The sequence below is a fragment of the Acanthopagrus latus genome, unplaced genomic scaffold (genome assembly GCF_904848185.1).
Source record: "Acanthopagrus latus isolate v.2019 unplaced genomic scaffold, fAcaLat1.1, whole genome shotgun sequence".
Classification (NCBI taxonomy): domain Eukaryota; kingdom Metazoa; phylum Chordata; class Actinopteri; order Spariformes; family Sparidae; genus Acanthopagrus; species Acanthopagrus latus.
In genome coordinates this window covers 5,671-28,884 of record NW_023504055.1, presented here as the reverse complement: position 1 = coordinate 28,884, position 23,214 = coordinate 5,671, and the positions used below count along the sequence as shown (strand labels likewise).

Below are 23,214 nucleotides of genomic sequence, written 5' to 3'. Positions count from 1 at the left end.
GCGGGCGTTACAGGGCAAAGGCAAAACCAGTGTCTGTGATGTATTATAAAACCACCAATACTGCAAGGACGTCCCAGACGAGAGCGTACTCCGTCAAAGGCAGTACGGAAGATGGTCAGTGACGTCTTCTGAAACAGCCTTGACCTGGCTGGGATCAATGTCCGCATCTTATTCAAGGAGCAGCAGCAGCAGGAGAGCCCGGAGGAAAGTCCTGCAGCAGCTGGCAGAGCTGAGGGCAGAAAACATGGAGGGGAAAGGAGCCGCAGCAGGCGGCATGATTATTATTATTATTATTATTATTATTATTATTATTATTATTAGTGTTAAAATAAAATGTTTCATAATCAAATGAGTTATTTTTAATTGTTAAATTTCTTGTTCTGAGTTTTCTCTATTACAATCGTGTGTAAATATATGCAATAATTACGGTTTACTATTTGCATATGAATATTGATAAATGTATAATTAAGCGTGTTAAAATACACATCTTTGTGTTATTTCATTTTTTCATGACACAATGAATGCATTCGTCACTCAGCTGGGTATTTACATGAGATTATAGAGTTGAATATCCAGTGGTCGCAATGATCGCTTATGGCCATTCTGGTAGTGTTGGAGTTCAGGCCCTTCTAGTGTTAAAAAGAAGCATTTTACTCATTAAAAAAAAAAAAACTAGATACATATTGGGGTGTGTGTCATTTTGGTTCTGCATCGTTTCTTTGTTTGCAGCATTTTGTTAAATCGATGCAGCATTTTGCTGTTGCATGTGTTTTGCGTGTGGTTGATTCTGCATGGTTTATGTAGGCCTATTTGCAACGTTTGGCCTTTGCTGCGTGTTTGCCCTTGCCTGGCCACCGTACTACGCAACCTCTGTATGAAACTGATTTTTCCCAATACCGTTCAGTGTGACGATGTTTGTAGGGATACCGTTCAGTGTGACAACTTTTGTACTGATACCTTTCAGTGTGACAAAGTTTGTACTGATACCGTTCAGTGTGACAATGTTTGTAGGGATACCGTTCAGTGTGATGACTTTTGTCCTGATTCCGTTCAGTGTGCCGACTTTTGTACTGATTCCATTCAGTGTGATGACTTTTGTAATGATGCCCTTCAGTGTTAGTCCGTTCAGTGTGAGAACTTTTGTGCTGATACCATTCAGTGTGACAACGTTTGTCCTGATTCCGTTCAGTGTGAGAACTTTTGTGCTGATGCCTTTCAGTGTGACATTTTTTTTCCATGATCAGTCTGACAATTTATTCCTGATGCCGTTCAATGTGACAACTTAGTTTCTGATGCCATTCAGTCTGACAATTTTTTTTTCCTGAGGCCGTTCAATGTGATAATTTTTTCCTGATACCATTCAGTGTAACAACTTAGTTACTGATGCTTCAGTGTGACAGTTTTCCTCCTGAGGCAATTCAGTGTGACAAGTTTTTTCTCAGGCCTTTTGGTCCGATGACTATTTTCCATGTGGCTGTTTGGTGTGAGTGTGACAGAACTTTTCCTGAGACCTTATACCTTTTGATCTGAGGTCTGACGCTGAAGCCTGATCCTGAGAATGTCCTAAAATGTACACCGTATTACTCTCACATTAAAACACACCAACACACAACATAAAATCCAGGATTTCAAATAATTATTTATTTTGTTTTTACATTGCACTTTGTATCTGCAGATTTGTTTTTACTTTATAAACAAAACAACACAGACAGACATAAATACAAACTTATTTAGAAACATTTTAAAAATGAAAAAACAATGAAATACAAACTATATACATGACATGAAACCTAACACAAACACACATGAACAAAGATGAAAACAATAACTCACTCACTTGGATGGAATTGGTTGAACTCCTCCTCGCTGCTGCTATCACTTTCAGCACTCTCAAGTACAGCAGCCATCTCCTCAGCGGTCAACGTCACTGGAGGGAGATCAGGACTCGAACCAACGCCGGGGACCGGGTCTTCCACGGCGGACTGGTACGAGTCCGAATCCCCCTCCGGTGACGTCTCCCACTCCTCACTTTCAACATCCCCACCTGGGACGACTTGACTGGGTCCAGCCTCCTCCTCTTCACTGCCGGACCCAGCAAAACTTGTTGCAGCCACGGTATCTGGCTGCCTTCCCGGGGGAGCATCAGTTGAACCACCCCGCTGCTCCCCTGCCGGGTAAACCACCGGCACGTCTTCCGGGTCTTCCGGGTCATCCAGGCGGGGGCGGCAGGAAGGCACAGTCTGGTCTGGAGTAGCAGGCCTCTTCATGTTGTTGTTTATCTATCAATGTCATATAATAAAGTGGATTAGTATTTAATATTTGTGTATTGCTGCTGTTGAGTGTGCTGTGACTTACCTCTTTGACCCTCTCAGAAGAAATGACAACCTGCTCTTAGACGCTTCCTTTTATAGCACTCTACAGTTTGACAATTAGTAACATTTCACTAAGAGTTTTTTTCCCTCTAAGTTTTTTTATAGGTATTCATAGGTTAAACATTTCATTGAAATTCATCTCAGTTCATCTAATTTGGAAATACAATTCATCGACATTCATCTGTTATAAATACTTAAATATTTTTTTTAAAATTTAAAAATAGCTACAAGAGCACTTGATGGTTGCCTTGATGATTAACTAAAGCCCAATTCATGGTTGCCTGCTAAAAACAACTACAAAACAAATCATAGTGTACTTTCCAAGTCCTATGTCTCAGTGTTTTTTGGAAATCGTACGTACCACGTACGGAACTTCTGAGGGGGAGTGGCCAACTGGCTATAACGGGAGATGCCCAGCAGGTGGAGCTGATTCTGTTGTAGACCAGCGACGAGGTAAGTCACAGCAGGCTGAACTGCACAAGTAATACTTTATCTTCCGAAATGTAGAGGTATCAATGGAACATTCAATGTGTTATTAATAGTAATTACATTTTTATGTAGATTGCTACTGTTTATCAATTGTATTTAATTGATGCTTACATCACTTTTTGTATTTCTTTATGTATCTTCAACCTTTCATCAAGTTCTTTGAAGACAATCAAAATGGTAAGTAATACTCTACATTTCTACATGTACTATTAATATTTTTTTTTCATCCATAACTGTTACATTAGTCATTGACTACGTCATGTATTTGTTTGACTCTGTTGACATGAATTATTGTTGTCTCTGTAATAGAGTCAGCCTGTCAAAAAGCCCCTCCCTCCCGGTGGTGGTAGACGTCGTCCGTTGCGTCGCCATGTGGTGGGCGAAACCGGCGCACATGATGATGCCCCGGAAGCTGGCAATACACCAGCACCAAGGGAGGGGGCAGCAGCCGGGGCAGCATCTCTGCCACACCTGCCACCCGTCCCACCCCACCCACGACGTGGTCACCTCACACGGGAGGAGGAAGAAGACCTCGTCCTGGCTGACCCAGGCTTCCTTGGCATGATGAAGGAGGAAGCTAGATTTGTGGCGAGGGCGACCAGGGTAAGTGTTATAACATTTCATAATTTCAATTATTTAAAACAATTGTAGTGAATTTGGAACTTAATCCTTTTTTTTTATTTTTCATTTTTTAACAGAGACGTGCTGAAGGCCGTCTAACCCCCATCCCATCTATGGGCAGGGGGGAGTTTAGGGGTGCGAGGAGGGCTGCAGAGGCAGCAGTCGGAGCCCCGGGGACATCTACTGGTGGGGATGAAGAGGCCATGGGGGAGAACAACTTGGGAACCCAGCCAGAGACGGAATGGGAGATGATGTCTGACGCATCTCCCAGTCCCTATCTGACTCCGGTGGGGTCCCCTAAGTCGCCGGCTCCACTGTCACCTCCATCTTCCATGCAAATGTCCCCGGGACCCAACTCCGACACTGATGAGGAGGTCATGGCCCAATTCCTCCCCCTCCACCACTACGAAGGTGATGAAAACGAGGATTAATTTTGTTTTTTTGGTGGTTTTTTTTTGTCAAAGTCATTTGAAATTTCCATTTTTCTTTTCTGTTGTGTTCATATGTCCTGGTTTTGGACAATAAATAATGTTCACAAGCATAATTCATGTTTCTGTCTATATTTTATTAAAAATTCATGGTGACGTTAAAAACACTACAAACAATTAATGGCCAGCTCAGAAAGTTTAAAAACAATTCATAGCCAGGTTAAAAACACTACAAATAATTAATGGTCAGCTTACAGAGTTTAAAAATAATTCATGGTCAGGTTAAACACAATCTAAACAATTAATGGTCAGCTTACAAAGTTTAAAAACAATTCATGGTCTGGTTAAACACGATATAAACAATTAATGGTTAGCTTACAACGTTTAAAAAGTATTTATGGTGAGGTTACAAATGGTAAAAACAATTCATAGCTGTCTTATTTCAGCTTTTTTTATTATAGGTATCTACAGATTCCAAATGGCCTGAGACATGCCCCTAAACATGTCCTGGAAGAAGGGTTTTGGCCCTGACACTGAATTGTCAGCTTTTTTGACCGCGTTCGAACGCTTATACCCTATATAACCCTAACCCTTATACCGAAACAGTTGGGGTTAGGAGGAGAACAAGGACATGGTTGTCTTCAGCAGAATGGCTACTTGGAGGCAACATACATTGCATAGCATTTCCACACACTTTGGCCCACTTTGGGCACTGAGGGACGGAACTGACATATGTTGCAGTTGGTGGATTGCCTGATTCCCACCATCAATGTCTTGTCAGTAGCAGCCAACATTGCCGAGTTTGGTCCGAAAAGGTCCGGCACACTGAGGGGGCACATTTGTTGGAAAGCTGTGTCAGACGTCTCTCGGGGGGTTCCCAAAGTCTCGTTCACTGGACCGGCCAGGAACATTAATGACCGGCAATGCATTGTTATTTTGGTGGATTGGACTTCCTTAAATCCAATCCACCAGCGCGTTCAGCTCTGCCTAAGCCTTCCAAATATATGTCTTTTGTGGCTCCCAGAACCCGGAAACCTTAATGACCAGAGACTCTGGGGGTGGCACTCATCCCTATTTCCCCTTGCTCTACCCGCTGAGCTACAGCCACCCACCCACCAAAGGGATAAGACATTTTAACAAGAGTGCACCCTGGTGCACTGCATCGTATGTGCTGTTGTCTGTTGCAAGTGATTTTGACCATCACATTTGCTGCAGATGTGCTGCTGTGCTGCATTTTCAGGGCTGAACTGTAAGTTGTCAAACGGAGAACTGAGCCCGTGCCGAAAATGGCCGGGAAGGTGCACTGTCCTTCCCCCACTGTGCCTCTCTCACGTGATCCCAGCCGGGATCATGGGTACGTCGCCCTCTGCGCCCGTAGCTGACACTCCTCCATACACCGTCCATTGGGCAAAGTTATCCTCACGGTGTATTTAAGTAATCACTAATTGTTATGTTTTAAAGTTTTATTTTCTAAAGAGATATGTTTTAATATACGTGCTTTATGCACTGTATGTTTTAATCAAAGTTCTAAAGTTATATTTAAGTTTAGTGGGAATATTTATTAATGAAAGAAAAACAAAAGAGTGGAAAACAAAGAAAAGAACTCACAAAGGCAAAACAAAAAGAATGTTTTTAAGAAAAAAAGCTCTGCACTTGAGCTACTGCAGAAAAAAGAGGGATAGTGTGCTAAGTGGCGACGTTTCGACCAAAGTTATGGTCTTCTTCAGGCCTAGCACACTTCTAAAGGGACAAAAGAGAGCTGTTTTTATTCAGAGTGACAGAGATCCTTCTCCTTCTCAGGTCAGAGTAGGTATGACCGCCTCTGCTCCTGCGGCTTCCTTTTATCTCCTCCCCCGGACCCTCTACAGAACTAAGCCCTCCCCCTTGCTACGGTTCCTCCGTACAGGCTTCTGACATGTCCGGGCATGCACAAACTGAACTCTATTTGTTTTCACTGTTTTGTTGCTCAAATGGTCCTAAAAACAAAAATAAAAAATAAAAATAAAGTGTCTGACTGAACTTACAAAGTGAATAAAGGAAAATGAAACCGAACTCAGTCTAAAAAAGTGCTAAAAAAATGTGTTTAAAGCTGCTTCCCCCAGAGATCCTATGTTTAAGGTAGACCGGTATGCTGTATTCTTTTCTTTTTCAGGTGTTCCAGGTAAGTATTGTTCTTTTACAGGTGTTCCAGGTAAGTATTGTTCTTTTACAGGTGTTCCAGGTAAGTATTTTTTTCTTTTTCAGGTGTTCCAGGTAAGTATTGTGTTCTTTCTTTCTTTCCACAAGTGCTCCAGGTAAGTATTTTCTTTGCACAGGTGTTCCAGGTTAGTATAATTAGTTCAGGTAGGTGTTTGATGTGTATTGGTAAGTATGTTTAGTCATTTCAGGCCCAGGTAAGTGTTTTATGTGTGTTTTTCTTCTTTTCAGGTAAGTATTGTAATGTGTTTTTGCTTTTCAGGGTCTAATTTTATGTGTAACTGTCCCTTAAATGTAACTATACTATGTGTCTTTGTGTTTCAGGTAAGTATTTTAGGTGTAAGTGTCCTTTAATTGTAAATATCCTATGTGTGTCTGTGTGTCAGGTAAGTATGTGGTGTAATTGCCCTTTAAATGTGAATCTATGTGTGTGTTGTTGTTGTTAATTGCCAATTGTGCCTGAAATGACTAAATAAACTGGGTGTGTCCAATTCTCTGTCTCCTTCTATGAATTATTTATTTATATCATGAATTATCTATTTATTTATTTATTTATTTATTTATTTATTTATTTATTAATCTAACTAATCCTATATTAGCAGCTTTAAGGCTGTATGAATTAATCCATTTTTTTAAGCTAATATTTATATAATGAAGTAAATACTGCTCTCTGAGGGTTCTATGATATCATTTAATCTCTCTATATATATAATCTATAGGTATTTATAATAATATATTCTTTCTAGGGGGTTAAGAGTGGTTGGGGTTAGGCCCAAACTAGAATGAGGTTGGGGTCAGGGGTCACCTCAGGGTGAGGTTAGAAAAGAAAAGAAAGGTCAAAGGTTGGGGTTAGGCATTAAGGCCAGAGACTTTGGGTTTAGGCACCTCATCAGAGGCTCTGGATCTAGGCCTCTACTGGCCTCCCTACTCCCCGTGGATCCTTCCAGGTAGGGGGTTAGGGTTAGGGTTAGGGGTTAGGGTTAGGTGCGGGGAACTGAGCCCGTGCCGGAAATGGCCGGGAAGGTGCACTGTCCTTCCCCCACCCTGCCTCTGTCACGCGATCCCAGCCGGGATCATAGGTACGTCTCCCCCCGCGTCTGTACCTCACTTCTCTCCACACACCGTCCATGTGGAAAAGGTATCCTCACGGTGTATGTAAGTAATAACTAGTTTTTATGTTTATATTTATAATATCTAAGAAGGTATATGTTAATCTATGTGTTTTCACACTGTATGTTTTAATTAGTTTTCTAAGTTTATATTTATTTATAGTGAAGATATCAAAGAAAAAAAGAAAACCCCGTGAAAACAACCCAGAAGAGTAAAGAAAAGAAAAGCAAAGAAAAGGCAAAAGAAAGCAAATGTCTTTCAAAAGAAAAAACACTGCACTTGAGCTGCAGAAAGGTGAGTGAAAGTGTGCTAAACGGCGACGTTTCGACCAGGATTCTGGTCTTCTTCAGGCCTAGCACACTGATTAATTGTAAAGAGAGCTTGTTGTTTTGTCTTTGCTGACAGAGATCCTTCTCATTCCTAGGTCAGAGTAGGTATGACCGGCTCTGCTCCTCCGGCCTCCTTTTATCTCCTCCCCCGGATCCTCTACGGAAGCAAGCCCTCCCCCTGGCTACGGCACCTCCGTACGGGCTCCCTACGTGTCTGGGCCTTCCTCTAACTGAACTCTGCTGTTTTCTTGTTGTTTGCTGCTCAAATGTTGCCAAAAAATCAAAATAAAGTGTCCAACTGAACTTAAGAAGTAACAAACCAAAAGTGAAACTTAACAGAATGTAAACAAAGTAGCCAAGATGGCTGCCCCCAGAGATCTACAGGTCGACAGACATGATCTTATTTTCTTCTTTTTTTCAGGTGTTCCAGGTAGGTATGTTTGTTTTACAGGTGTTCCAGGTAAGTATTTTTGTTTTACAGGTGTTCCAGGTAAGTATTTTTGTTTTACAGGTGTTCCAGGTAAGTCTTTTGTTCTTTTTTTCTCTCCTTTTTTCCACAGGTGGTCCAGGTAGGTATAATGTTGGTGTAGGTATGTGTTTTAGGTAGTTTTAGGTAAGTATATTCAGTCATTTCAGGTCCAGGTAAGTATGTCTGTGTGTTGTGTTCTTTCTAGGTGAGTTTTGTCCTGTGTTTTTGCTTTGCAGGTCCTAATTTTGTGTGTACTGTGCTCTAAATGTAGTTATCCTATGTGTATTTATGTGTCTGGTAAGTATTTTATGTGTAAATGCCCTTTAAATGTAAATAACTAATGTGTGTTTATGTTTTCAGTAAGTATTTTAGGTGTAAGCGTCCTTTAATTGTGAATATCCCATGTGTATCTATGTGTCAGGTAAGTAGGTATGGTGTAAGTGTCCTTTTAAATTTGAAACTATGTGTGTGTTGTTATTAACGAGCCAATTGTGCCTGAAATGACCAAATAAACTGAGTGTATCCAATTGTCTGTCTCCTTCTTGATGAATTATTTATTTATATACTGTATTGTCAATGTATTTATTTATTTATTTATTTATTAAGTTATTTACTCTTCTATTAGCAGCCTTAAGGCTGTATGAATTAATCTATCTATGCTAAACTATTATCTGTATAATTAATTAAATAATGAATTAAATAATGATCTCTGAGGGTTATAATCTACTATATAGGTATGTATAATAACTTCTTCTTTCTAGGGGGGTAAGGGAGGTTGGGGTTAGGCAAGAGCCAGACTGAGGTTGAGGTCAGGAGTCACCACAGGGTGAGGTTAGAAAGGAAAGGTCAAAGGTTGGGGTTAGGCATGAAGGCAGAAGCTGTGACTCCGCCCCCCTCACTGACTCATATACCTCCAGTGACTCATATACGTCCACTGACTCATATATCGCTAATTATAGTGAATTATATTGAATTATATTTAATTATATTGAATTCTATTTAATTGTATTGAATTATATTGAATTATATTAAATTGTATTTAATTATATTTAATTATACTTGACATTAAGGCCGAATGGCTCTTTTGTGCTCAATAAGTAGATCCATTTCCGTTCCGCTTTTTTTCTCTCCACTCTGCTCCAGGTACAGTTTCCCTGCAGGCCGGCCACCCGGACGGATGCCAGACCGTGCGACAGGAAGTGTCGGACCAGGGGAGTATTAGTTTCCTTTTTGTTCCGAATGTGGTATGTGTGTTGTAACATGCGTGTGCTTAGTGGGTTACTGGTTTCGCCCACGTACTGTACTCCGCATTTTGCGCAGAAGATGATGTAGACGCAGTTTGCGGATCGCGGACTGAATTGTTGTGCGATCTTAAAGACCGTCTTCGTTCTCTGATTCTGAATATAATTTTTATTGACAAAATAATTTTCCAGCAGCTTCTTCCTGTGTTGTTGTAATGGCTTTAATTTCGCCCTAACCAGGAGATCCCGGAGATTCCTCTGACGTCTGAATGCCGAGATGACCTTGCAGTTCGGGAGGATTTCCCCCTCGGCGATGACTTCCTGGAAGTTAGCTTTCCATCTAGCATGTAGCTTTATGCCTATCGATGAATATGCTGTTATTAAAGGAATGATTTTCTTGTCATCCTCTTTTTCTTTCACCACTTGAAATGTTTTCAGGCAGCGCCTGAGGAAGGGTCTGGAATACCCTCTCTTCCGCAGCGCGCTGAAGAGGAGCCCGACTGCTTCCCGGAAGTCGTCATCGCGCGTGCAGATGCGCTTAAAGCGCAACAGCTGAGACTTGACAATGCCCTTAAATGTGTGGGTAGGATGAAAGCTTGTTTTATATAATAGCGCATGTGTGTCGGTCTGTTTGAAGTACACTTTAATATTCAATTGCTCATTATCTTTAAACCCCGGCGCCTTATAGACGGTAGTATCCAGAAAGTTAATAGAGTCCTGACTTATTTCGTATTTCAGCTGGATGGACGGATCCTGCGAATTTAGAGTGGATACAAAGTCCGTGAATTCGTCCTTTGACCCGGTCCAGATCCCCCAGATGTCATCCAGGTAACGTAAATAGTGTAGAGGTTTTTTCCTGCAGGTGACGAGCACTTCGTCTTCCCAATTCGCCATAAATATGTTTGCGTAGGCGGGGGCGAATTTTTTGCCCATCGCCGTTCCTTTGATTTGCAGGTAATATTTTTCATTAAATACGAAGTCGTTGCGTCTCAAATTAATGTCCAGGAGCTGGAGCAGCTCCTCGTCGGGTCTGTTTGGGTCCGGATATTTTTGAAAGATTTTTCGAATTGACGCTATGCCGGACTGAATGTCAATATTTGTGTATAGCGCGTCCACGTCCATGGAGAAGAAATACGAGTTTGCAGGGATTTTTAATTGTTTGACGATGTCGATAAAATGATATGTATCTTTGACGTAGGCGGGATGCCTCATCGCTAGCGGGTTGAGATGGAAGTCCAGATATTCGGCTATACGGTAAGTTTCGCTCCCGCAGTCGGACACTATCGGCCTCCCGGGGGGCACTTCAAACGGTACCGTCCATTTCTCTGGTTCTTTATGAACTTTAGGCAGAGCGTAGAATTTTCGCTCGCGAGGTTCGGAGCTGCCTTTCAAATATTGTTTCTGTTTCGCATTAATGAATTTCTTTTTTTGCAGGCTGTCCAGGATGGCGGTCACGAGAGGCACGGTCTCCATATAAATTGGTTGTTCTAATTGTTTATAATAAACCTTATCGTTCAGCTGCCTCTCCACTTCCTGTATGTATTGATCACGGCTTAGTATAACCACCATGCTCCCTTTATCCGCAGGTTTGATGACGACATGCCTATTGTGCATCAGCTCCCGGAGAGCCTCGACCTCCTCACTCTGGAGGTTACAAGACTCCCTGCAGGGCCGATAACACTCGGCAAAGGAGGAGATGTCCCTCTCGATCAGGTGGTGGACTTCCAAAGGTAATTTCTCAGGTGGGGGCACCCATGCTGAAGCCTCTGTGAACCGAGGTATGTTTTGCCTGTCTGCTCCTTTAAAATATGCTGCTAACTTAATTCTTCTGTGATAATTTTGTAAATCACATCTGAGCTCTGCTTTCTGATCCTTCCCTATGTCTAACGTGGGTACAAATGTCAAACCCCGAGTCAGAAGCTGCTTTTGGGCTGTTGTAAGTGTGAAATGTTTGGCTAGAACAAGGACATTGTCTTTCTTCAGGGGCCGGTTACCCTTTGACCCTTGCTCTATCCGGCTTACTGAGCTGTGAAGTTTAAACACGCCGCCCAGTGGTCGAGCATGCGTACTGCAGTCTCCCTGGTCCAGTGGACATTATCACTGCCTGTAATAAAGTCAGTGGCCTGTATGGCAGGGATGTAGGGCATGTTTCTGGTGATGTGGCTGTTCAATAGGCTGAGAGTGTTCTTCTCCTCCGTCGGGAGGGATGAAGAAAAGTTAATTTGGGGGACCCAGATCTCGGCGTGGCGAAACTTTCTCTTTGCCGCTCTGACGGCGCCCTGCAGTTGTTTGACTGCTGTTTCCCTCGCCTTCTGGCCTCTGCTGTTTATCCCAAAAGCTAACACCACTTTCTCCACTGTCACCTGGCTAGTAGATTTAGCCATCAAGGCCTCAGCGTGGCGAAAATTCGCTCCGGGGTAACTCTCCACCTGCAGATCTGGGATCTGGTGTCCCGGGATCCTCGACAGGTTAGAGTCACCTACAATAAGCCACTTCTTTTTCACTGTCAGGTTCCAGTCAATCATCTTGCGCTCTGTATTTGTGTGTCTGGTGACTCTGCAGCGCTGTGGACTAGGTGTGAGGGGCAGGCTATCTTCCAGGTGGAAGCTACTGCTGCTAAAGTCATCCTCCTGATGTACTAGCACTGATTCGCGCTGAGGTGTTCTGTCTGCCTGGGCAGCTGGCTGAGCTGCGGGGATCGGCATCAAAACTGGTGAGCCGTGCATGCTTTCTTCCCCTGATAACTCCAAATCAAATAAAAGAGGACTCCAGCCTGTCTCCTGCTCCTGCTCTAACTGAGCCTCTCCTTCCTCCTCCTCCACTATGTCCAACAGGTGACTTTCCTCAGGAACCACACAACCCCGTGTCTCCCCCTGGCTGGCTCCCCGTGGGTGCTGTCTGGGCGGCAGGCCCCGCTCGGGCTTAAGAGGCTCCTCCACCCTGCTAGGTGTGCTACGTTTGCCTCCCCCCCGTTCACCCCGTGGCCGCTGTGGGAGCTGTGGTTGTGGGACTGGTGTCTGTCTAATGACCTGTGTTTGCTTAGGGGCTGGTGTCTGCTTCACAACTGGGACGTGCTTAGGGACTGGTGGCTGTTGCGGGACAGCCGTCTCCGCATCCAGCTCTGCTGTGGCTGCGATCAGCGCCTCCGCGTGTTCCAACGCGTCAGCGGAGATGTGAGGTAAGTTCCTCCTAGCCCACCTCACGGCCACCTGAAAGGCCGAGTACCATTCGCGTACCATGATTACGGATAGCTCGTCTAACACTTTATCCAGTTCTGTCCTGTAGTGCTCTTCTAGAATGAGTAAAGTGTTGTAACCCCAGTTCTTGGCGTTTCCCCAGATTAGATCCGTGGTACGTGTTGTGGGGGCTGCTGGCTTAATCATGGTAGCCAGCACATTCTCCATGCGGGAGATCATGCGCGGCTCCGGCTTGTCTGGTTTAACTGCAACATTCTGCAGGTGGTGCACAAGCTTAATTGCCACATGCATCTTACGTACAAGCTGCCCAAACTGTGGGTCAGCAGGCTGTCTTCTGATCTCTTCTGTTTCTACAGGTATTGGCTGCTGGAATGTGGCTGCAGGACCTGGCTGCTGCAGCCTGAGAGCAGGCCGTGGCTGCTGGAATGTGGGGGCAGTCCGCGGATCTCCGTGCCGCAGTACTGCCGCGTAAGTTCTCGCAGGAGCACCTACGTTGCGAGGCAGAAGTGGAGGAGGCACTGGCCTGTTAGGTGCGGGGAACTGAGCCCGTGCCGGAAATGGCCGGGAAGGTGCACTGTCCTTCCCCCACCCTGCCTCTGTCACGCGATCCCAGCCGGGATCATAGGTACGTCTCCCCCCGCGTCTGTACCTCACTTCTCTCCACACACCGTCCATGTGGAAAAGGTATCCTCACGGTGTATGTAAGTAATAACTAGTTTTTATGTTTATATTTATAATATCTAAGAAGGTATATGTTAATCTATGTGTTTTCACACTGTATGTTTTAATTAGTTTTCTAAGTTTATATTTATTTATAGTGAAGATATCAAAGAAAAAAAGAAAACCCCGTGAAAACAACCCAGAAGAGTAAAGAAAAGAAAAGCAAAGAAAAGGCAAAAGAAAGCAAATGTCTTTCAAAAGAAAAAACACTGCACTTGAGCTGCAGAAAGGTGAGTGAAAGTGTGCTAAACGGCGACGTTTCGACCAGGATTCTGGTCTTCTTCAGGCCTAGCACACTGATTAATTGTAAAGAGAGCTTGTTGTTTTGTCTTTGCTGACAGAGATCCTTCTCATTCCTAGGTCAGAGTAGGTATGACCGGCTCTGCTCCTCCGGCCTCCTTTTATCTCCTCCCCCGGATCCTCTACGGAAGCAAGCCCTCCCCCTGGCTACGGCACCTCCGTACGGGCTCCCTACGTGTCTGGGCCTTCCTCTAACTGAACTCTGCTGTTTTCTTGTTGTTTGCTGCTCAAATGTTGCCAAAAAATCAAAATAAAGTGTCCAACTGAACTTAAGAAGTAACAAACCAAAAGTGAAACTTAACAGAATGTAAACAAAGTAGCCAAGATGGCTGCCCCCAGAGATCTACAGGTCGACAGACATGATCTTATTTTCTTCTTTTTTTCAGGTGTTCCAGGTAGGTATGTTTGTTTTACAGGTGTTCCAGGTAAGTATTTTTGTTTTACAGGTGTTCCAGGTAAGTATTTTTGTTTTACAGGTGTTCCAGGTAAGTATTTTTGTTTTACAGGTGTTCCAGGTAAGTCTTTTGTTCTTTTTTTCTCTCCTTTTTTCCACAGGTGGTCCAGGTAGGTATAATGTTGGTGTAGGTATGTGTTTTAGGTAGTTTTAGGTAAGTATATTCAGTCATTTCAGGTCCAGGTAAGTATGTCTGTGTGTTGTGTTCTTTCTAGGTGAGTTTTGTCCTGTGTTTTTGCTTTGCAGGTCCTAATTTTGTGTGTACTGTGCTCTAAATGTAGTTATCCTATGTGTATTTATGTGTCTGGTAAGTATTTTATGTGTAAATGCCCTTTAAATGTAAATAACTAATGTGTGTTTATGTTTTCAGTAAGTATTTTAGGTGTAAGCGTCCTTTAATTGTGAATATCCCATGTGTATCTATGTGTCAGGTAAGTAGGTAGGGTGTAAGTGTCCTTTTAAATTTGAAACTATGTGTGTGTTGTTATTAACGAGCCAATTGTGCCTGAAATGACCAAATAAACTGAGTGTATCCAATTGTCTGTCTCCTTCTTGATGAATTATTTATTTATATACTGTATTGTCAATGTATTTATTTATTTATTTATTTATTAAGTTATTTACTCTTCTATTAGCAGCCTTAAGGCTGTATGAATTAATCTATCTATGCTAAACTATTATCTGTATAATTAATTAAATAATGAATTAAATAATGATCTCTGAGGGTTATAATCTACTATATAGGTATGTATAATAACTTCTTCTTTCTAGGGGGGTAAGGGAGGTTGGGGTTAGGCAAGAGCCAGACTGAGGTTGAGGTCAGGGGTCACCACAGGGTGAGGTTGGGTTAGGGTTAGGGGGTTAGGGTTAGGGGTTAGGGGTTAGGGTTAGGGTTAGGGGTTAGGTTAAGGAATAAGGCTGGGCACCACTATGTGGTCGCCCAGAAGTGCACTGTCCATCTACATGGCTGGCCAGCCCCCCATCCCATCCTCTCCTGTTTGAGTTATTTTCGCGGTGTATTTATATAATAATTTTTATAATTTCTAGTTTGAGTTATATATCTTAAATTAAATTCTATATCAAGTATTATTTTCACCGCTTATATTGTTGTATTGTTTGTTTGTTTTTCCATTTTTTTGGTGATTTATTTTTTTAGTTAGGGTTAGGGTTAGGGTTAGGGGGTTAGGTTGCAGGGATAAGCATAGGCCAGGGACTAAGCCCTGAGCCTAGCAGTGGCACTCTCACGATTGAAAGGCCCATCGGCCCTGCCCCCCAGAGCCACTGCACTTTAAACATTACTTTCAGCTGTAGTTAGCCTCACAAACATTATTTAGTTTTTTTGCACACATTATTTTGGTTAGCAACACATTATTTAGTTTCAGTTAACATTTTTAAACCATAATTTTGTTTTATACGCCCATAGTTTTGGTTAGGGTTAGGGTTAGGTTGCAGGGATAAGCATAGGCCAGGGACTAAGCCCTGAGCCTAGCAGTGGCACTCTCACGATTGAAAGGCCCATCGGCCCTGCCCCCCAGAGCCACTGCACTTTAAACATTACTTTCAGCTGTAGTTAGCCTCACAAACATTATTTAGTTTTTTTGCACACATTATTTTGGTTAGCAACACATTATTTAGTTTCAGTTAACATTTTTAAACCATAATTTTGTTTTATACGCCCATAGTTTTGGTTTAAATGGTGCCCAACACAAAGTGCTGGGCGTTCAAAAAATTGGACCTCATAGGTCTTAGTGTTGGTCAGCCTGGCGCAACGTTTCGGGCTCCTTGCCCTTCCTCAGGCGCGCTGACCAATTAAAAATTAAGTGCTCAGCCTGTTTGGCTTGAGCCACCTCCTTCCCCTTCGGCTTCCCCGGTGTTCTAATTGACTTCTCTCCTTCCTTTCCCTTTTATACGTCCCAATTGGTAGGTATTTTCCCTTTTCTTTCACAGGTTTCCATCAGGTAAGTAATTTCCTTTTTTCACAGGTATTCTTCTACATGTCCAAATTTGGTTTTAGGTAAGTATGTAATTAACTTTAATTTATTTTACAGGTTTCTTCCAATCCCAAATAAACTAACTTTGTCCCTTTTCCCTTTTATTTTACAGGTTTCCATCAGGTAAGTATTTTCCTTTTTTCCAGGTTCCAATCAGGTAAGTATTTAAATTTATATTCTTCTGCAGGTCCAAATTTGGTTTTAGGTAAGTATGTAATTAACTTTAATTTATTTTGCAGGTTTAAACTTCTTTTAAATGTCTTCCAATCCCAAATAAACTAACTTTTTCCCACTCCTCCATTTTCCTTAAGTTCCTTGTCCTATCCGTCCTCCAACTTCTCCTTTCCTTCTCTTCTGCCTTCCCAATCATCCTTCTTCCGCCCTTGGACTTAAGTGTCTCTTCCCATCGTCTATCGGAGTCATGATGTGCCTGTTTGGCTACATCTATTTTGGCTCTCTACAGGGTACAGCACTTCCTGGAGGCTCCTACTATTGGTGTGCCTATTTGGTCACACATACGCAATTTAAAGACTTCCGGTAACTTAGTCTGTGGGGTTTAGATTGAATTAATTAGGAGACATGGGGTTAGGTTAGAATAATTAGGTTTCGGATTAGTTTAGGATCAGTGGATCAATTGGGCTAGGGTTAGCAATGTAGCTTAGCAGGGAATTGGGCATATCCAAATTAACATCTCCAAATTTGGGTTAGATATACTAGGGTTGAATTTAAGATAATCTACTAGGTTGAGGTTAGGGTTAAATATACTAAGGTTGAGTTTAGGCATTAAGTTTACTAGGGTTAAGGTTAGGATCAGTCCGTGGGTGGGGGGTTAAGCCACTAGGGCTAGAACAGTAACAGGGCAAGAGAGACCAAGCCAACGAGCCCCAAGGATCTGGCCGGGTTAGGTTGCAGGGATAAGCATAGGCCAGGGACTAAGCCCTGAGCCTAGCAGTGGCACTCTCACGATTGAAAGGCCCATCGGCCCTGCCCCCCAGAGCCACTGCACTTTAAACATTACTTTCAGCTGTAGTTAGCCTCACAAACATTATTTAGTTTTTTTGCACACATTATTTTGGTTAGCAACACATTATTTAGTTTCAGTTAACATTTTTAAACCATAATTTTGTTTTATACGCCCATAGTTTTGGTTTAAATGGTGCCCAACACAAAGTGCTGGGCGTTCAAAAAATTGGACCTCATAGGTCTTAGTGTTGGTCAGCCTGGCGCAACGTTTCGGGCTCCTTGCCCTTCCTCAGGCGCGCTGACCAATTAAAAATTAAGTGCTCAGCCTGTTTGGCTTGAGCCACCTCCTTCCCCTTCGGCTTCCCCGGTGTTCTAATTGACTTCTCTCCTTCCTTTCCCTTTTATACGTCCCAATTGGTAGGTATTTTCCCTTTTCTTTCACAGGTTTCCATCAGGTAAGTAATTTCCTTTTTTCACAGGTATTCTTCTACATGTCCAAATTTGGTTTTAGGTAAGTATGTAATTAACTTTAATTTATTTTACAGGTTTCTTCCAATCCCAAATAAACTAACTTTGTCCCTTTTCCCTTTTATTTTACAGGTTTCCATCAGGTAAGTATTTTCCTTTTTTCCAGGTTCCAATCAGGTAAGTATTTAAATTTATATTCTTCTGCAGGTCCAAATTTGGTTTTAGGTAAGTATGTAATTAACTTTAATTTATTTTGCAGGTTTAAACTTCTTTTAAATGTCTTCCAATCCCAAATAAACTAACTTTTTCCCACTCCTCCATTTTCCTTAAGTTCCTTGTCCTATCCGTCCTCCAACTTCTCCTTTCCTTCTCTTCTGCCTTCCCAATCATCCTTCTTCCGCCCTTGGACTTAAGTGTCTCTTCCCATCGTCTATCGGAGTCATGATGTGCCTGTTTGGCTACATCTATTTTGGCTCTCTACAGGGTACAGCACTTCCTGGAGGCTCCTACTATTGGTGTGCCTATTTGGTCACACATACGCAATTTAAAGACTTCCGGTAACTTAGTCTGTGGGGTTTAGATTGAATTAATTAGGAGACATGGGGTTAGGTTAGAATAATTAGGTTTCGGATTAGTTTAGGATCAGTGGATCAATTGGGCTAGGGTTAGCAATGTAGCTTAGCAGGGAATTGGGCATATCCAAATTAACATCTCCAAATTTGGGTTAGATATACTAGGGTTGAATTTAAGATAATCTACTAGGTTGAGGTTAGGGTTAAATATACTAAGGTTGAGTTTAGGCATTAAGTTTACTAGGGTTAAGGTTAGGATAGGGTTAGGGGGTTAGGGTTAGGGTTAGGTTAGGGGAAAATAAGGGGAAACAGGTGCACTACCTGTCCCCTGGTGCACTGTCCTCCATATGGATGGCCACTTCCTCATCCCCATCTTCTTCTATTTAGGTTAAGCGGTGTATTTAATTAATAATTGAGTTTAGTCTAGTTTGAGTTTATGTATCATAAAATTAAAATTTATATCAAGTATCATATTTATTTTTAATGTATTTATAATAAATTTAGTTTTCCGTAATTGTTTTTTTTAACTTTAAATTTAGTGTCCGATAATTGGTTTTAGAGTATTTATCTATATTGTACTTTTTTTGTTGTTTTTTAGTTTTTCTATTTTTTTGTGTTTTTGTATTTTTTATTGTTTGGCTTTAATTTGGTCTAATTTCTAATTCCCTCCCTTTAGTTTTAGTTGGTTAACCTATTTGTTTTTTTCTCTGTATGTCCTAGGTGGCGCTCACGACGTTTCGTCCGGATTAGGACTTCTTCAGGCTAGGCCGACATACAGGTAAGTACTATTTCAATTATTTCTGGGAGATGTTGCTCCCTCGAAGTTCCCTGCCAAACTGAATAAAATTATTGTGTGTCTCCTTTTTATACTCTAACTTATAGCCATCAAATTTAGGTTTCACTTTCGTTTTGTTATAAATATATTGGTTTTTAGCTAATTTGTTTTTAATTTAAGTGAATTTATATGACCCCCTAAATTTTAATTAATTTATTGAATAATAATAGTTTTTTCACCCCTATATATTTATAATAATTTATTAACCCTCCTTTCTTTTCCTTCGTCCTTCTTCATTTCCTTTCCCTTTTGACTTGACTCCCATCCTTTTTCTTTAGCCGGTGCTTGATTTATTTAACCTAAGCTTGCGTACCACGTATATATTCTTGCCTTCGTTTGGGTTTTTGGGTGGCTATATACGGTAACTAAAGGGGGACCTCTAGGGTCGTTCTACGGGCTAAGACTAGGGTTTGGGGCCAAGAGTGGGGTTGGGAATTAAATCAGGATTAGGGCCAGATCAAATTAGGTTGGGTTTAGGGCCAAATTAGGTGGGGTTGGGGTTAGAATAAGTGTCAGGGCTAGCTTAACTTAGCTTATAACTATGGGGGGAGAGGACTAGCCATATACCCATAGGGGCACTGGCGGGTTAGGTTAGGGGAAAATAAGGGGAAACAGGTGCACTACCTGTCCCCTGGTGCACTGTCCTCCATATGGATGGCCACTTCCTCATCCCCATCTTCTTCTATTTAGGTTAAGCGGTGTATTTAATTAATAATTGAGTTTAGTCTAGTTTGAGTTTATGTATCATAAAATTAAAATTTATATCAAGTATCATATTTATTTTTAATGTATTTATAATAAATTTAGTTTTCCGTAATTGTTTTTTTTAACTTTAAATTTAGTGTCCGATAATTGGTTTTAGAGTATTTATCTATATTGTACTTTTTTTGTTGTTTTTTAGTTTTTCTATTTTTTTGTGTTTTTGTATTTTTTATTGTTTGGCTTTAATTTGGTCTAATTTCTAATTCCCTCCCTTTAGTTTTAGTTGGTTAACCTATTTGTTTTTTTCTCTGTATGTCCTAGGTGGCGCTCACGACGTTTCGTCCGGATTAGGACTTCTTCAGGCTAGGCCGACATACAGGTAAGTACTATTTCAATTATTTCTGGGAGATGTTGCTCCCTCGAAGTTCCCTGCCAAACTGAATAAAATTATTGTGTGTCTCCTTTTTATACTCTAACTTATAGCCATCAAATTTAGGTTTCACTTTCGTTTTGTTATAAATATATTGGTTTTTAGCTAATTTGTTTTTAATTTAAGTGAATTTATATGACCCCCTAAATTTTAATTAATTTATTGAATAATAATAGTTTTTTCACCCCTATATATTTATAATAATTTATTAACCCTCCTTTCTTTTCCTTCGTCCTTCTTCATTTCCTTTCCCTTTTGACTTGACTCCCATCCTTTTTCTTTAGCCGGTGCTTGATTTATTTAACCTAAGCTTGCGTACCACGTATATATTCTTGCCTTCGTTTGGGTTTTTGGGTGGCTATATACGGTAACTAAAGGGGGACCTCTAGGGTCGTTCTACGGGCTAAGACTAGGGTTTGGGGCCAAGAGTGGGGTTGGGAATTAAATCAGGATTAGGGCCAGATCAAATTAGGTTGGGTTTAGGGCCAAATTAGGTGGGGTTGGGGTTAGAATAAGTGTCAGGGCTAGCTTAACTTAGCTTATAACTATGGGGGGAGAGGACTAGCCATATACCCATAGGGGCACTGGCGGGTTAGGTTAGGGGAAAATAAGGGGAAACAGGTGCACTACCTGTCCCCTGGTGCACTGTCCTCCATATGGATGGCCACTTCCTCATCCCCATCTTCTTCTATTTAGGTTAAGCGGTGTATTTAATTAATAATTGAGTTTAGTCTAGTTTGAGTTTATGTATCCTAAAATTAAAATTTATATCAAGTATCATATTTATTTTTAATGTATTTATAATAAATTTAGTTTTCCGTAATTGTTTTTTTTAACTTTAAATTTAGTGTCCGATAATTGGTTTTAGAGTATTTATCTATATTGTACTTTTTTTGTTGTTTTTTAGTTTTTCTATTTTTTTGTATTTTTGTATTTTTTATTGTTTGGCTTTAATTTGGTCTAATTTCTAATTCCCTCCCTTTAGTTTTAGTTGGTTAACCTATTTGTTTTTTTCTCTGTATGTCCTAGGTGGCGCTCACGACGTTTCGTCCGGATTAGGACTTCTTCAGGCTAGGCCGACATACAGGTAAGTACTATTTCAATTATTTCTGGGAGATGTTGCTCCCTCGAAGTTCCCTGCCAAACTGAATAAAATTATTGTGTGTCTCCTTTTTATACTCTAACTTATAGCCATCAAATTTAGGTTTCACTTTCGTTTTGTTATAAATATATTGGTTTTTAGCTAATTTGTTTTTAATTTAAGTGAATTTATATGACCCCCTAAATTTTAATTAATTTATTGAATAATAATAGTTTTTTCACCCCTATATATTTATAATAATTTATTAACCCTCCTTTCTTTTCCTTCGTCCTTCTTCATTTCCTTTCCCTTTTGACTTGACTCCCATCCTTTTTCTTTAGCCGGTGCTTGATTTATTTAACCTAAGCTTGCGTACCACGTATATATTCTTGCCTTCGTTTGGGTTTTTGGGTGGCTATATACGGTAACTAAAGGGGGACCTCTAGGGTCGTTCTACGGGCTAAGACTAGGGTTTGGGGCCAAGAGTGGGGTTGGGAATTAAATCAGGATTAGGGCCAGATCAAATTAGGTTGGGTTTAGGGCCAAATTAGGTGGGGTTGGGGTTAGAATAAGTGTCAGGGCTAGCTTAACTTAGCTTATAACTATGGGGGGAGAGGACTAGCCATATACCCATAGGGGCACTGGCGGGTTAGGTTAGGGGAAAATAAGGGGAAACAGGTGCACTACCTGTCCCCTGGTGCACTGTCCTCCATATGGATGGCCACTTCCTCATCCCCATCTTCTTCTATTTAGGTTAAGCGGTGTATTTAATTAATAATTGAGTTTAGTCTAGTTTGAGTTTATGTATCCTAAAATTAAAATTTATATCAAGTATCATATTTATTTTTAATGTATTTATAATAAATTTAGTTTTCCGTAATTGTTTTTTTTAACTTTAAATTTAGTGTCCGATAATTGGTTTTAGAGTATTTATCTATATTGTACTTTTTTTGTTGTTTTTTAGTTTTTCTATTTTTTTGTGTTTTTGTATTTTTTATTGTTTGGCTTTAATTTGGTCTAATTTCTAATTCCCTCCCTTTAGTTTTAGTTGGTTAACCTATTTGTTTTTTTCTCTGTATGTCCTAGGTGGCGCTCACGACGTTTCGTCCGGATTAGGACTTCTTCAGGCTAGGCCGACATACAGGTAAGTACTATTTCAATTATTTCTGGGAGATGTTGCTCCCTCGAAGTTCCCTGCCAAACTGAATAAAATTATTGTGTGTCTCCTTTTTATACTCTAACTTATAGCCATCAAATTTAGGTTTCACTTTCGTTTTGTTATAAATATATTGGTTTTTAGCTAATTTGTTTTTAATTTAAGTGAATTTATATGACCCCCTAAATTTTAATTAATTTATTGAATAATAATAGTTTTTTCACCCCTATATATTTATAATAATTTATTAACCCTCCTTTCTTTTCCTTCGTCCTTCTTCATTTCCTTTCCCTTTTGACTTGACTCCCATCCTTTTTCTTTAGCCGGTGCTTGATTTATTTAACCTAAGCTTGCGTACCACGTATATATTCTTGCCTTCGTTTGGGTTTTTGGGTGGCTATATACGGTAACTAAAGGGGGACCTCTAGGGTCGTTCTACGGGCTAAGACTAGGGTTTGGGGCCAAGAGTGGGGTTGGGAATTAAATCAGGATTAGGGCCAGATCAAATTAGGTTGGGTTTAGGGCCAAATTAGGTGGGGTTGGGGTTAGAATAAGTGTCAGGGCTAGCTTAACTTAGCTTATAACTATGGGGGGAGAGGACTAGCCATATACCCATAGGGGCACTGGCGGGTTAGGTTAGGGGAAAATAAGGGGAAACAGGTGCACTACCTGTCCCCTGGTGCACTGTCCTCCATATGGATGGCCACTTCCTCATCCCCATCTTCTTCTATTTAGGTTAAGCGGTGTATTTAATTAATAATTGAGTTTAGTCTAGTTTGAGTTTATGTATCCTAAAATTAAAATTTATATCAAGTATCATATTTATTTTTAATGTATTTATAATAAATTTAGTTTTCCGTAATTGTTTTTTTTAACTTTAAATTTAGTGTCCGATAATTGGTTTTAGAGTATTTATCTATATTGTACTTTTTTTGTTGTTTTTTAGTTTTTCTATTTTTTTGTATTTTTGTATTTTTTATTGTTTGGCTTTAATTTGGTCTAATTTCTAATTCCCTCCCTTTAGTTTTAGTTGGTTAACCTATTTGTTTTTTTCTCTGTATGTCCTAGGTGGCGCTCACGACGTTTCGTC

At 40.8% G+C, this 23,214-nt stretch overlaps 2 protein-coding genes across 14 annotated transcripts; both read left to right on the top strand.

The window, feature by feature from the left end:
* The first annotated feature begins 2,220 nt into the window (after positions 1-2,220).
* LOC119015894 lies at positions 2,221-3,989 on the top strand. Its single transcript, XM_037091958.1, has 4 exons — positions 2,221-2,243; positions 3,017-3,038; positions 3,171-3,464; positions 3,560-3,989. Exons 2-4 carry the CDS (start codon positions 3,036-3,038, stop codon positions 3,911-3,913), a joined length of 651 nt encoding a protein of 216 aa, XP_036947853.1. The 5' UTR covers positions 2,221-2,243; positions 3,017-3,035; the 3' UTR covers positions 3,914-3,989.
* Positions 3,990-7,089: 3,100 nt separating this feature from the next.
* Positions 7,090-13,745, top strand: LOC119015884. Of its 13 annotated transcripts, none has more exons than XR_005073595.1 (12): positions 7,090-7,261; positions 7,379-9,582; positions 9,694-9,834; positions 9,994-10,083; positions 10,842-10,985; positions 11,630-11,723; positions 11,818-11,968; positions 12,090-12,202; positions 12,299-12,433; positions 12,595-12,713; positions 12,809-13,153; positions 13,271-13,745. XR_005073595.1 is itself a non-coding variant. In XM_037091947.1 (9 exons), the coding sequence occupies exons 5-9, from the start codon at positions 10,483-10,485 to the stop codon at positions 13,302-13,304; spliced, it is 597 nt and encodes a 198-aa protein (XP_036947842.1). In that variant the 5' UTR covers positions 7,090-7,261; positions 7,379-9,582; positions 9,694-9,834; positions 9,994-10,083; positions 10,454-10,482; the 3' UTR covers positions 13,305-13,745. The 13 variants fall into 13 exon arrangements, 10 of the variants coding, with proteins under 10 accessions (XP_036947842.1, XP_036947841.1, XP_036947837.1 ...); XR_005073596.1 differs by having other exon boundaries at positions 11,627-11,723; XR_005073594.1 differs by having other exon boundaries at positions 10,842-11,723.
* Positions 13,746-23,214: the final 9,469 nt, after the last annotated feature.

Excerpts from the sequence above, each read along its gene's own strand:
- LOC119015884 (XM_037091937.1), top strand. The coding sequence starts at position 10,591 with ATGAACTTTAGGCAGAGCGTAGAATTTTCGCTCGCGAGGTTCGGAGCT. Across the intron at positions 10,737-10,841 it reads CACGGTCTCCATATAAATTG|GTTTGATGACGACATGCCTA; the intron begins GTTGTTCTAATT and ends CTTTATCCGCAG. Across the intron at positions 13,154-13,270 it reads AAGGTATCCTCACGGTGTAT|TGAAGATATCAAAGAAAAAA; the intron begins GTAAGTAATAAC and ends ATTTATTTATAG.
- LOC119015894 (XM_037091958.1), top strand. Across the intron at positions 3,465-3,559 it reads TTGTGGCGAGGGCGACCAGG|AGACGTGCTGAAGGCCGTCT; the intron begins GTAAGTGTTATA and ends ATTTTTTAACAG.